At 41.9% G+C, this 12,948-nt stretch overlaps 1 protein-coding gene across 2 annotated transcripts in view; it reads right to left on the bottom strand.

Annotated features, from left to right (window-relative positions):
• LOC147605148 (uncharacterized) overlaps positions 1–7,905 on the bottom strand; it is a 31,578-nt gene extending 23,673 nt beyond the window's left edge. The window contains exon 1 of one of the 2 annotated variants that reach the window (XM_086794412.1): positions 5,201–7,905. In XM_086794412.1, coding sequence (XP_086650538.1) covers positions 5,217–7,262 — 2,046 coding nt within the window. In that variant the 5' untranslated portion in view covers positions 7,263–7,905 and the 3' untranslated portion in view covers positions 5,201–5,216. Of the gene's footprint in view, positions 1–5,192 lie in introns of both variants that reach the window. The other variant, XM_086794411.1, reaches the window with a different exon arrangement.
• Positions 7,906–12,948: the final 5,043 nt, after the last annotated feature.

Below are 12,948 nucleotides of genomic sequence, written 5' to 3'. Positions count from 1 at the left end.
AGTCTAGAATGACTAATATTGGCTCACTCATAATGGCATCCTTGAGGCGAAAGAAAGCCTCTTTCTCATCAACGGTCCATTTGAAGACTGCCTTCTTCTTAGTGAGCTCATACAATGGTGAAGCAATCCATGCAAAGTGCCTGATAAAAAGCCTATAGAATAAAAATAAACCCAAAAAGCTTCGTACTTGATGTACGGAAGATAACTCATGCCAATTCTGAATGGCTTCTACCTTTGCAGGACCCATCCTGACACCATCCTTAGATACAATGTCCGGACTCCCCAAATAGTGAATCTCTAAGAGGAATAATTCACTCTTCTTCACATTGATGAAGAGCTTATGCTTACGAAGCTCTTCAAACAATATAGCCAAGTGTTGGTGGTGTTCTTCCTCGTTTTTGGAGAATACAAAAATGTCATCAAAGAACACACATGTGAATTTCCAATGCTCACAGAAAATGTGATCCATCATTCTATTAAATATGGCCAAGACATTCGTGAGCCCAAACAGCATGACCAAAAACTCATACAGACCAAATGATGTCCTGAATGTTGTTTTGTGCACATTCTGTGGTGCCACATGCACCTAGTGATATCCACTCTTCAGATTCAATGTGACTGAAACATGCAGACCCATCAAGTTTATCAAGGATGTCATCTCTGCATGGGATTGGAAACCAGTTCTTAATGGTAAGCTTGTTTAAAGCCCGATACTCCACACACATGCGGAAGTTCTTTTGCACTAGCAAGACAAGTAAACAATATGGTGAAGAGCTTAGCTGAACCAAACCTCAATTCAACAATTCGGCCACCTGTTTTATAGCCTCTTCTTGTTGTGCTCCGCTTACCCTACATATGGGTTTATTTGGTGGGGGACTACCCGGCACCAACAAATCAATGCGGTGGTCATCCGGTCTTTTCAAGAGGTAGTTCTCCTAGCAAAGCGTATGTAAAACAATCCTTGGATGCGTCCAAGAATTTCAACCTCTTACTCGTTAATGTGTCTACATTTATATCATCACATTTTTAACAATGTCAGGTACAAAAACCAAGTGCACAGAACCACTCTTTTTCATTGCTTTATTGATATGAACATGAGATATAACTGGGATGGAGTTTCCCTCTTGGTTGGCATCAATAACATGCATGCGGTCTCTCTGCATAAAAGTAATCATGTTTGTCTTATACTCCTTGCGTGACTCGATGCGGTGATGCCATGACTTTTCCAACAATACATCACATCCATGCAATGGAGCAACCAAGATACCCTTGTATATGAATACGCAACTTGTCAATGATAGGGTCACTTGCACTTGCTTTCCCACAAAGGCAGCCTCCACTTCAATTTGGGGCCTCGTGTCGCCTACATCAATGTTCAATGCGGTTGTCATCTCCACATAGATGAAACTGTGTGTCAATCATCAAACATAAAGAATGCGTGTTGATCCTTAAGTTGTCCCCAAGCTTTGCAAACCACCCTCTTTATCATCATTCCCTATATGACCTTGCACAACATCAAGAATGGCATGCACATTAATCTTTTGCTGCTTCTCATTGTCCTTATTCTTGCGCTTAGGACACTCACGAAACATGTGATCTTGGCTGCCACTTGGGAAGCATTTTGCCTCTTTAGCGTGTTGTTCTCTTTGCTGGCCTCTGGTCCCTTGGGATAAGCAACCCATCCAACATTGCTTTCAAGAGAAAAGGAGAGAAGGCAGTACTTGTCAACACTGAGTGAAAAAGGACCTTTGTTAGATCCTAGAAGTAAATGGTGAAGCTCACTCACAAAATGGGATTTGATCAGATGGTGCATGTGGGGGACAAACGGTCGAGCAAGCCATGCACAAGTAGAGAGCACAATAGGCAGGTCAAGCACATGGCACAACGGACTGAAGCAGCAAAGGCTGGTCACAAGCACATAACCAAGCCTGAAGTAAGTGATAGGTACAATAAAAATTATAAACCCAAACTGGTCACTGTTGGAGGTGGCAATTCTCGTAGCTACTCTTGGGTTATCGCATGACTAGAAGTTGTGGTGGATTATCCCATATGCAAGAGCATGGGAAGTCGAAGAGCCATATATAGGGTGTGGTGGCACCTTATCATAGATATCTCCTCCGGCCGGGTTTTTTCTTGAGGGGGGAGGGAGCAACAGCTAGGAGATGGGAGCCCAACCACCGACGTTGCTCAGTGCCCTAGGGTGGTGTGCGTGCTGCTGCTGCGTGACTTTGACATGGTATCAAAGCTCAACCTATGTGGTCTTGGGCGGTCCTAACCTCTGATTGATCAAGGTAGGGTGTTGGAGGTGGCAATTCTCGTAGCTACTCTCACGCTATCGCATGACTAGAAGTTGTGGTGGATTATCCCATATGCAAGAGCATGGGAAGTCGAAGACCCATATATAGGGTGTGGTGGCACTTTGTCATAGATATCTCCTCCGGTTGTGTCTTTTTCTTCTTCTTTTTTTTTTTGGGGGGGGGGGGGGGGGGGGGGGGGAGCAACGGCTAGGAGATGGGAGCCCAGCCACCGACGTTGCTCAGTGCCCTAGAGTAGTGTGTGTGCTGCTACTGCGTGACTTTGACAGTCACCTCATCCTCTCTTTCTTTTGACCAGACATGGGAAATGGGAATACATATTGCACGCTCTCAGGACAGCACTATGGCTACTCCTACTTTGATTATCAAGGGAGTACTCTTGCCAAATGTCACTAGTTTGGGCACCCTCAAGATTTTACACTATTAAGGTACAAGCTTTGGGAATGGGGGATTATCCAATACAAGACAACAGGCACCCTTGGCCTCATGTGGAGTGACTGCCATTGGAAAATATGGCCCTAGATTTGGCCTGAAACTTCTGGAGAAATTGGAGGAAGGGCAGGTGTGTAAACAAGGATCAAATGAAGGACATTATATGTATTTATTTCACACCCTTTTAATAGATAAGTGGTCACATTTGAATAAAGACCGGACAGGTTATCATTTGGGAACCTCGTATTTATAGGTTTCTTACTCATTTAAATAAGGTGGACATTTTATGGATTGGGCACACACCCCATTTTTTATGGGCGTCACACATTTAGGTTGGACACTCTTTTGTGGGAGCCCAAGAGTAGGGACATGGCTAAAAATATGGATGGCCTCATAGATGGTTGATGGCCTTTTTCTCTTCCCACACATGTAGATTGGGTTTTAATGCATGGGTTTACTTCTTCCTAACATTAAAAAGGGGTTGTTTTTGCAAGATCACCAGCATCTTCAAGGTGCACACCTTGCCATACATATATGTGTGTATGTGTGCTTGCCCACCAGCTCCATACAGCATTGTACTTGCTGTCCATACTTACCCTACCATGTACCTGCACTGTACCTGTCCAGACTCCGTACTACTGAATGTACCTGCCCGCCATACAGCCTTGTACCTGCTGTTTACTGCTAACGTCATCTGGCCAACCTGTTATTGATGCTGCTGCTCATGCTGCCATACCTGCACCTTATGCACATGTTTTCTACATGTTACCTGTGTTTATGCTGAAGGCATACCTACACTGATGGCGACCTGTTTTGTACCTTAAAAGAGATCTAGATGGGCTGAACATCTACTGTTTGCAGCCCAGCAATTCCAGATTTACCTTTGGGAATTTGCTACAAGTAACAAGTGTTATCCACATTCAAAGTACTTGTTGGAGCTGCTCATATGGATTGCATTGGCTAGTGTCTATGCTATTTTTATGGGATTGTGCTTGTTTTCTGATTGAACAGGATCCTACTAATAATGAACCATTCCACCACCCGTAGGCATATCTGCCGTGGTCACTCCTAGCCTCTCACCAACAGGGTGCCTTCAGCAGGGTTTGCACCCTTCACCTCCCAGTCAAGAGACACAAACACATGCTGCTGGGGCTACAAGCCCATTGGTTTTTTGCAGAACTACTTGCCATAACCATCATCAGGAATCTACCAACAAGCGAACTCCCTTTGAGTCTTCAACGCAGTTTATCCTCCTCCATAGATCAAGTCAACAATGACGTATATGGCACCTATCACCAGCCATTGAATCAGATGGTCTTTTTTGGTATTGCTCCAATGCTTTAGTACATTTATAAAAAAACTGAAAAGGATGCCAACTTCCCAAAATATGGTTCAGTTGGCCTAAAGATCCAAAAGCCGCACCTTCAACTAATAGGGGAATTTTGGTTGAAATGGCACCAGAGAAGGGTCCATTCCAGAAACACCCTTTCCAGCCATTATTGGTGCACCCCAAGTTCCATGTAACTTACAAGGTAGCAAAGTCTCCCCATGAGACAAGGGCAATCCCGCATTGATTGCTTGCTAATGGAGGCTTCAAACGTCATTTCCACAGATACCAAGGAAGATTCGCAGTAGCTCTAAAAAAATTAACAGGTATTCAGTGCGTCAAGCAATTTGGTTTGATGAGATCCAATCTCATTATTGACTTATACTTTTGTGAGCTTGTTTGGATGTTGCGGAGCTGTGGTATTAGCCGTGGAAAATGTTACAAACATCACCTCTCATAGTGATTTTCACATTACAAATCTGGCACATGCACATCAAATCAAGCTGCACTATGGCAGGCGATGTCTACCACTGGCGGAGTACACATCTCACAAAACCAGAGATTTCTAAGTGTGCTCACAAATTGCCAGAGCATGGAAACCAGTACGCAATGCAAACTTCCAGCAGACAGCAATGCGAGCAGTTTGGGCACGCTAAGCATGCATATTTCAATCATTTGTAAGTGTCCAAGAGGCTAGCCAGCAGCCAGAGCAAGAGTCACTTTCAAGAGCTGTCATGCAGTTTCAACCACCTATGGGTCGACAATTTGCCTCCCTTGCCTAAATTTGAATGACTTACCTCACCTAGTTTGCTCCAAGGAACTCAAAGCATTGTGGGCCTGCTCCCATTGACTAGCTGTTGACCATTTAATTCAAGTCAGAGCACATATGCAACACACAATGTACACTCACTTTCTTTTGCATGCTCCAAACCCCTAATAAAAAATATTGGGCACCTTGACAATCAATACATAGCATCACTATGATAGATAATACTGATACGATGAGCTCCTCTCTGACTTAAAGTAACAGAAATTTTATTTTTCAAGAACAAAATGCTTAGCTTTTGTTATGTCTCAAAGCATGTCCTAAATCTTTGGATTCAGCTGTTGGATCATACCTGCACACCTGCAGGGATAGTGATTTATGACACAGTTGGGGATGGCATGTATGAAGACAGACTCATACTTCCTCCAAAAGTTTGATTCCCTGTAGACAGTCCGTTTGGCAGCCCCCTTAGAATCTTCTGATGCCGCCGTGTTTGCCTTTCTCCATGTGTGGAGAGTGGGAAATTTTTGAGGATGACCTTGCTTGAAACATTGTGGCATGTGCTTTTTTGTACTTCTTTGACTGCTGAGCTCTCTTTCATCCCTTCTTTGGTCAGTTCAGTGTCAGACCCTAAGCTTACAGCATTAAGCTTGACTTCATTCTCATCTATGTCTATTTGCTTATCACACCCCACTGTCTCAAGATGTGACCCTGTGAGCTCTGCAGCAGCATTCCGAGATGTAGCCAACCGATGCTCAATCCTAATAACAGACACCTTATCAACATTATTGTTGTCCATTCTATGAGGCAAACTTTGTATCCTATTGGCATGTGCAGCAAGCATGCTTGTCCCCCTTTTCTTCTTCTTGGCAATTCTAGCACCAGTCAACTTGACCTCCTTTACCGTTATTGCACTCTCAGTTACATTAGCTTCTTCATTCACTCCCATTGCTTTTACAGCCCAATCTTCGTGGGTTTGCTTGTTAGAATAAACACTCTCAATCTTTAATGCTGGATTGCATTTGATGCTGCTATCACCATCAAGAATACTTGGTAAACTGTGATCCTCTTTGATACATTTGGTCAGCAGTGTAATCCCATGCTTAGCACTTAAAGTTCCAGCGATACCCTTTTTAAGAGGCTTATTATCCACGGGGTTGTGAGACAGAGCACAACATGACACCATCCCATCCAAAACATGGTGTTGGGAAGGTCCTGCCCCTTGAAGCAAATTGAGAGTTTCATTGATCGCACTCATAGACTTTAATTTCACATCTGCCCTTGCACTACTTGTTCTTGAGACCTTCACTTTTTTCCTTTTTACTCGTCTCTCCCCCAAAGATGGACCGCATCCCTGTGCTCGCTGGTTCTTACCTTGCAAACGGCTTTGAGATGAAGGTGGAGATTTTCCATGCTTCTTTGAGCACTCCAGAGGGGCTAGATTGCGGGAAATTCTTGGTGAGCTGTTCATAGCACGATGTAGTCGGCGGGCCATTTCTTCATCATCAACAGGGGGAGGTAATGGGGAAGCAACTGTGGAGATTGGTACTACGTGCTTCAGCTCATCGTCCTTGCTTTTCTCTTTTTCAGGAGAAACAAGACCACCATCACCTACAGAGGGAGGGACCGGGGACAGCCTGGTCTTGGGTTGAACTTTTTGCTTAAGCTCATTCGCTTTCCTCTTCTGTTTCTTGGAGGCATGAGCACGCCTCCAAGTAGATTTCGATTGGGGTTCCCATACTTCCTCACAAGCTGCTATGGCGATGGCTTCAAGGGCAGCCTTGGCGACAGCCGCAGCTTTAACAGCAGCAGCAGCCTTGTCTGCGGCAACAGCTTTTGCCTCTGCAGCAGTCTTTGCAGCAATGGCTGCTGTGGCTTTAGCAGCATCTGCCACCTCTCTGTGAGAAGAGACGGTTTCCTTCTCCTCATGGGTGACCTTTGATGCCATAATGGGGGACAGGGAAGCCTTACTGCCTCTGGATATCTTCCGGAGTTTATCTCCAGGGCATGATTTGGGATCAGCTGGCTGCAACTGCTTGGCAGAACTGTGGCAATCGGCTAACACAGAAAGGCATTTTTGCCGCTTGGATGCTCTCTTACATTTACGGGAATCAGAACTTTCTACTGTATTGCTCTCACCTTGGATAGTGGTGGACTCGACCGGGCAATTGCCTCCATTGCTGTCTATCTTCGACTCTTCAAGGTCGACCTCCAGCTTAAGCTCCTCCATGAAACCCGCACATGGAACTCCGATGCAGCTCTGCCAAGCAGCGGCATAGGGGAAGGAAGAAGAAAGCCACCCGCTCTGCTTTAAGCCAACCAGTAACCTCTTGCGGGGAGGGAGGCAAGCACCATTCCCGGTCTTGCATGCTTCGCCGGGTTCCCAAGGACAGAAATCGGGCGGTCTGGAATCATCGGCCATTGCGAGAGGAGCTGCTTCAGCTCAAACAAGGCCAAGGGTAGGCAGGCCAAGCCACAAGAGGTAAAAGTTAACTGATCGTGGACAAGATCAAAGCAGGTCAAGGGGGAAAGCCATGGATGCAGGCCCTATAGGATTTCAGAACATTAGGGGCAGGGTTTCAGAAATTCTGATCAGGGTGATCATGCAGCATGTTGAGAAGGCAAAGGGAAATCGAGGCAGCAGGAGAAAACCATGACTGCAGATGGAGAAAATAAGGTTTCAGGGGTAGCATGGCGGACGGGAGGAGAAGTTAGGGAAATGCTCATGTAGGTGTGATGAGTGGATGTCTGCAGATTAATGAAAACAAAAATTAGGGTTACAAAAGGGTAGCAATCGAGAGAGAGAGAGAGAGAGAGAGAGAGAGAGAGAGAGAGAGAGAGAGAAGAAGACGAAGTGTAGGGCTAGGAATGAACATGTGTGTAGTAGGAAGGCACCATGAACAGCTTCTCATGGCAGGCTTGATACTGTTGACAAATGACAGGAAATCCATTCACGTGGAAAAGGATGCCATCCTTAAAACAGGATTAATACTAATAAATTTTGGCTTTTGACCCAAACTCTGAGGCTCGGGCCAAGCCTTGTGCCACGTGGAAGATCAAACCATACCAACAAAATATCCAAGGCTCTACATATAGGTTCCACCCACTAAGAGGTGTAGATGTGTAAGTGTGTGTACATGCATGCATATACATACTAGAATGCTTGTTGGGCAACTCTGCACATAGTTTCTTGTATACATTTACAATGTATAATCCTAGGGAGATACATAGGTTCGAGAGTCCTTTTGCGTTAACATGTTCGGGACAAGCTCACGACACGCTTAGCTTAGTCAATGTTGAAGCTCTGATTTTTAGCAATTATTTTTTGGAATTTATGTAGGCTTTGTAATAATTCTGTATTATTGACACAACACTAAGGATCCATGATTCGTTCTCAGTACTGCAGCGAAGAAATATTAGCACATTGAAATGACATAGGAATACAATAACAAAATTGTCATCAACAGAAACGAGGATGATGTCATAAGTGCACTTGTTAGAATTGTGAGAGCAATTGTTTATGAATGAGATGGATTCTCCGACCACTGAATATTGAAGAAGCCTCTCAAATAATCCTTGTTTTAAAAAAATGTTAATCAATAATCCTTCTTGTCGTCAGAAGTGCACTTGTTAGAATTGTGAGAGTAATTGTTAGGAATGAGATGTATATGCTCCAACCACTGAATATTGAAGATGCCTCTCAAATAATCCTTGTTAAAAAAATGTTAATCAATATAAGTGGTTGAAAAAGTTAATTGGTTTGACTACTTCTATACTTATTAAGTGAGTATGTGCGTGAGTAAAAAGTAATAAGAATAATAAATATTGTATACAAGGTGGTGGCACAAGTCTGCCCTTAAAACTATAATCATAGGGGAATGTGCCATTCCCCCGTTTTTAGAAAAGCACTTCTTACTAATGAAAGTAGAGGATAGTGGAGAATTACTATGCAGGATAGCATGAGACACAATACTTATGTGATGTACAACTTAACCAAAATTGTTTTAAAAAAAGCACTCTCCTTATTTGTGTATTCCCAAGATATTTCAAAATATGTATATACAATTGATTCCCTAAACATTCTTAAATGCTTATAATCATTTGTATAAAAATACTTTAAAATACTATATATTATTATATATACATCTTAATAAATAATTTCATACAGTTTTAGAAGAATATCTCTTATTAAAAGAATAGCTCTATTACCTTTGGATGTATTGCACATCTTATAGTGACAGTCATTATTATTGAAGAACACATAGAGAGCATCGCTAAATTGTAAAAGTATTCATTAAGGTGGTATCACTTCATATTGACGACTATGTCGCTTTTAAATGGTGAACTACACGGCTTCGTGTTGTTGATCTGCATCAAACATTGGTGCTACACTCAACAATGGGCAAATAGTGAGGAATAGCTTGTGAGCTACAATTTTCTTATAGTAAGGGTGATTCAAATGATGAAACTTTTTACAATTTTGCCTCTTGCAAATTCTAATAAAAGTGGCATCATAGAGAGACATAATGGATGAACTTGCGGAAGTGGTCCATGGTCCTTAAAGATGTTGATGACCTTACACCTCAATAGGGTAGGGCCACCCAAAAAATAGGGTCAGGCCAAGGCACGCCTTCTCTGTAAAATGTCTCCATTGATCAAACCCTCCGTCAACCAAGCTAGTGAATATTTTTCCCACTAAATGATTTGAATTACAAGCTTGCAAGTTTAGCCGACCTTGCAAGCCCTATCTTGCAAGCCCTATGTATGTGATTTTACCCGTGGATTTGACTTCAAATTTTCCCCACTATATGATTTGGATTCCAAGCTTGCAAGTTCAACTGACCTTGCAAGCCCAACGTATGAGATGTTGTAAAAGCCCCAAGGACAAGGAGTTAAGAGGTGGTGGGCACCATAAAGGCACCTAGCAAAGGTCGGTGAGAATGCTGTGAGAACTGCCCTATTGAGCATCATGAGCACAAGTGGGAATGGTGAAGGAGGTTTCTTACTCCTTTAGGAGTCGACTCCATAGAAAAAGGTTGTAGTGTATGTGGCAACCTAGAAATGGTCCCCATATCTGGCACTTGTTCCAAGGTAGTTAGACGTGCACCTTTGCAGGAGGTAGGGAAGGAGATGTTGGGGGGGGTCAAATAGTCTTCCAGTCAATGTATTGAGTGTTAAATGCCACAAAGCATGTGCTTGCATGTAAAAAGATAAGCAAATTTAGAAATTTAAAGTGCTAGAGGATAAGCAAGAATTTGAATTTTGAAGTGTTAAAGGATAAGCAAATTTGAATTTTGAAGTGCTAAAGAACAAGCAATTTGGAAATTTGAAATTTTTATGTAAAAAATGGGGGACTGCTGCAACTGGTGCTGTATGCCATTTGTGCATTTGTTAAATGCTTATGGGGACTACATCATACACGTACAAGAAGCATATCTTTGGGATCTAGCCAATATAGATGTCTATGGGATTAGCCTCTAAGCTAAGGGATTGAAGAGCTAAATCCAACCATGAATCCTACCATAGCATATACAAAAAGCATATCTTTGGGACCTCTACATCTAGGTGATATTGAGGTCTATGGGGTTAGCCTCTAAGCTAATAGATCGAAGTGCTAAATCCAACCATAACACCAATAACACCCATAATAACACCTCTCCAACTACCCACAAAAGCCTTTAAGCTAAGAAATCTAATTGCTAAATCCAATCATGAATCCTACCAAAACACCATAACCCATAAATAAAACCTCTCCAAGCCCCCACAAAAGCTTGCATCAATAGTGAAACAAAATCGCCCACAATGTCCTCACTCCATAAAATCCTTGCTAAAAGTGGGGCTTTGAGGCCCCAAATCACTATTGTAAGCATTTCTTCATCACTATTGTACGCATTTCTTCATCACAATTCATTGCAAAAAGCTTGGGCCATAATGGCAATGTGTGTCATGCAAACTAGCTACCAATACAAGAGGTGATTTGCAAAGAAAAACACACCCTTAAAAAAAAGATTGCTCACTCTTTCAAAATTCCCTACTTGAAACCATAGCTTAGTATGTGAACCAGAAATAAGATAAACTTTGTGACTCAATAGCATTAGTTCTTGTGATTAATCAAAACTTGCACATTTCTTGCTGAGTCGGGTTCAATACATAATGTTGGCACTTGCATAGTGAGTTTGTTCCACAAGGAACTTACCCTCTACATCATATCTCTCCTTCTTGTATGAAAAATCAAGGTTACTCATTTAGAAGAAGTCTGGGTTTTTATTAAACAAGCCTCAATGGTGATTCTTTAGCCTTAGTACTTGCCATTTGTTGTGAAAGTTTTGATGCTTAGTTTTGGCACTTGCCATTTGCTTTAAAAGATTTGTTTTTTAGCCTTGGCACTTGCCATTTTCTTTGAAAGTACAATATGCTACAAATAATTTAAAATGATATCCTCTTTATAGTTTATGAAAGAGTGCTTATTTATAGGCATTCCATAATCAAAGGAGTTATGCTTAGATAACTTCACTTTTTTCACTTTGCAAAGTTTCTAATGATTTGGTGTACATGTGGAGTATCCACCATCATTGTTCAAATCACAACGAATGCTAAGAGAAAATATAAACACTGTTCATGCTTACACTTGACAAAGGTATAATGGGGTTGTTACCTGCAATCCAGTTGTTGTGCTTCTCTAGATTCATGGAAGTTGAAGATAGGAACATCTAATAAAATCCAAGCAATATGCCTTGAATCAAGCAATAAGATGGAAGAAGAGAAGAAGCATAAGTACTCATAAGCTAGAGTGGTACACACATCCCTCATGCCAGTATACAAATTCTCTCTCTTTCTCTCTCTCTCTCTCTCTCTCTCTCTCTCTCTCTCTCAAACCTTGTAGATCTAACCACCATCTTGGGCTCCAAACACACACACACATGCTCATAAATTGTATATAGAAAGTAGATAACTACTATTAACCTATCTAAGATCCTATCTAAAAGGAGAGGAAAGAGGTCTATGTTTATCAAGCACATAATTGATACCATTGTATATCGAGTCATGTATTTGGAGGGATTTGGATTGGAGTGATAAAGCATACATATATGTGTGCGTGTGCGTGTGTGTGTGTGTGTTATATATGTTATGTGTGTGTGTGTGTGCACATGTGCACACACACACAGATATATGTATGCTTTATGTGTGTGTGTGTGTGTGTGTGTGTGTGTGTGTGTGTGTGTTATATGTTTATGTGTGTGTGTGTGCACGTGCTGTTAATACAAACATACATATATAATGTTTGTATGTATGTATATTTGTATTAACAGGCACACACACATGCATGCACACACATACACACACAAACATATATTTATGTACATGTAGTTAGACACACACATATATGTGCACACACCCCCCCTCTTGACAGAATTATATATCAATATATATATATATATATATATATATATATATATATATATATATATATATATATATATATATATATATATATATATATATATATATTAAGAGACTAAGGTTATGTAAAAGGGGAGAAGAAGGGGGTGTGTGTGTGAAGGGACTTAAGGTCCACTAGCTCATCTATTTAAAGGTGGAGCTAGAAGGCATTTTGTATGGAGCAAGAAGCCTAGTTGTATTTGAGCAACTTAATAAGCAAGATATTTTCTTGTATTTTGTGTCTCTCTCCTCCACATAGTTGATCTAGCATGACCACCATGAATTTTAACATGGTATCTAGAGCTTGGCAAGAGTAGGTCACTTTTGTGGTGTAGAATAGGTCAATTTTCTTATCTTTTCCCTTGTGGAGCTGAACCTCCTAGCAGTGCAGGCCCTCCAGCAACTTGTGGAGGCAAGAACTCGTGGAATGTTCAACTAAGAACTTATAGAGGAGGCCCGAGCGCACACATTCGTACAGCCAATCAGACAAAATGTCTTCTCTCTGCCGCAGCATTCCGACTAGTTCAACTCGGCACTGGCGGTTGTAGGCTGCATTGGCTTAGGGCTTTTGAAGCCCATAGCCTTAGGAGTCTACAGCTCGAATTTAAGCCCTAATGGTCGCTCGACGCGGTTGCTATAGGAGAAAAACCAGGGCTGCCCTCTTGAAA

The sequence above is a fragment of the Cibotium barometz genome, chromosome 60, assembly GCF_041138505.1.
Source record: "Cibotium barometz isolate CiBa-2024 chromosome 60, ASM4113850v1, whole genome shotgun sequence".
Classification (NCBI taxonomy): domain Eukaryota; kingdom Viridiplantae; phylum Streptophyta; class Polypodiopsida; order Cyatheales; family Cibotiaceae; genus Cibotium; species Cibotium barometz.
This window is presented reverse-complemented; position numbering and strand designations above follow the sequence as displayed.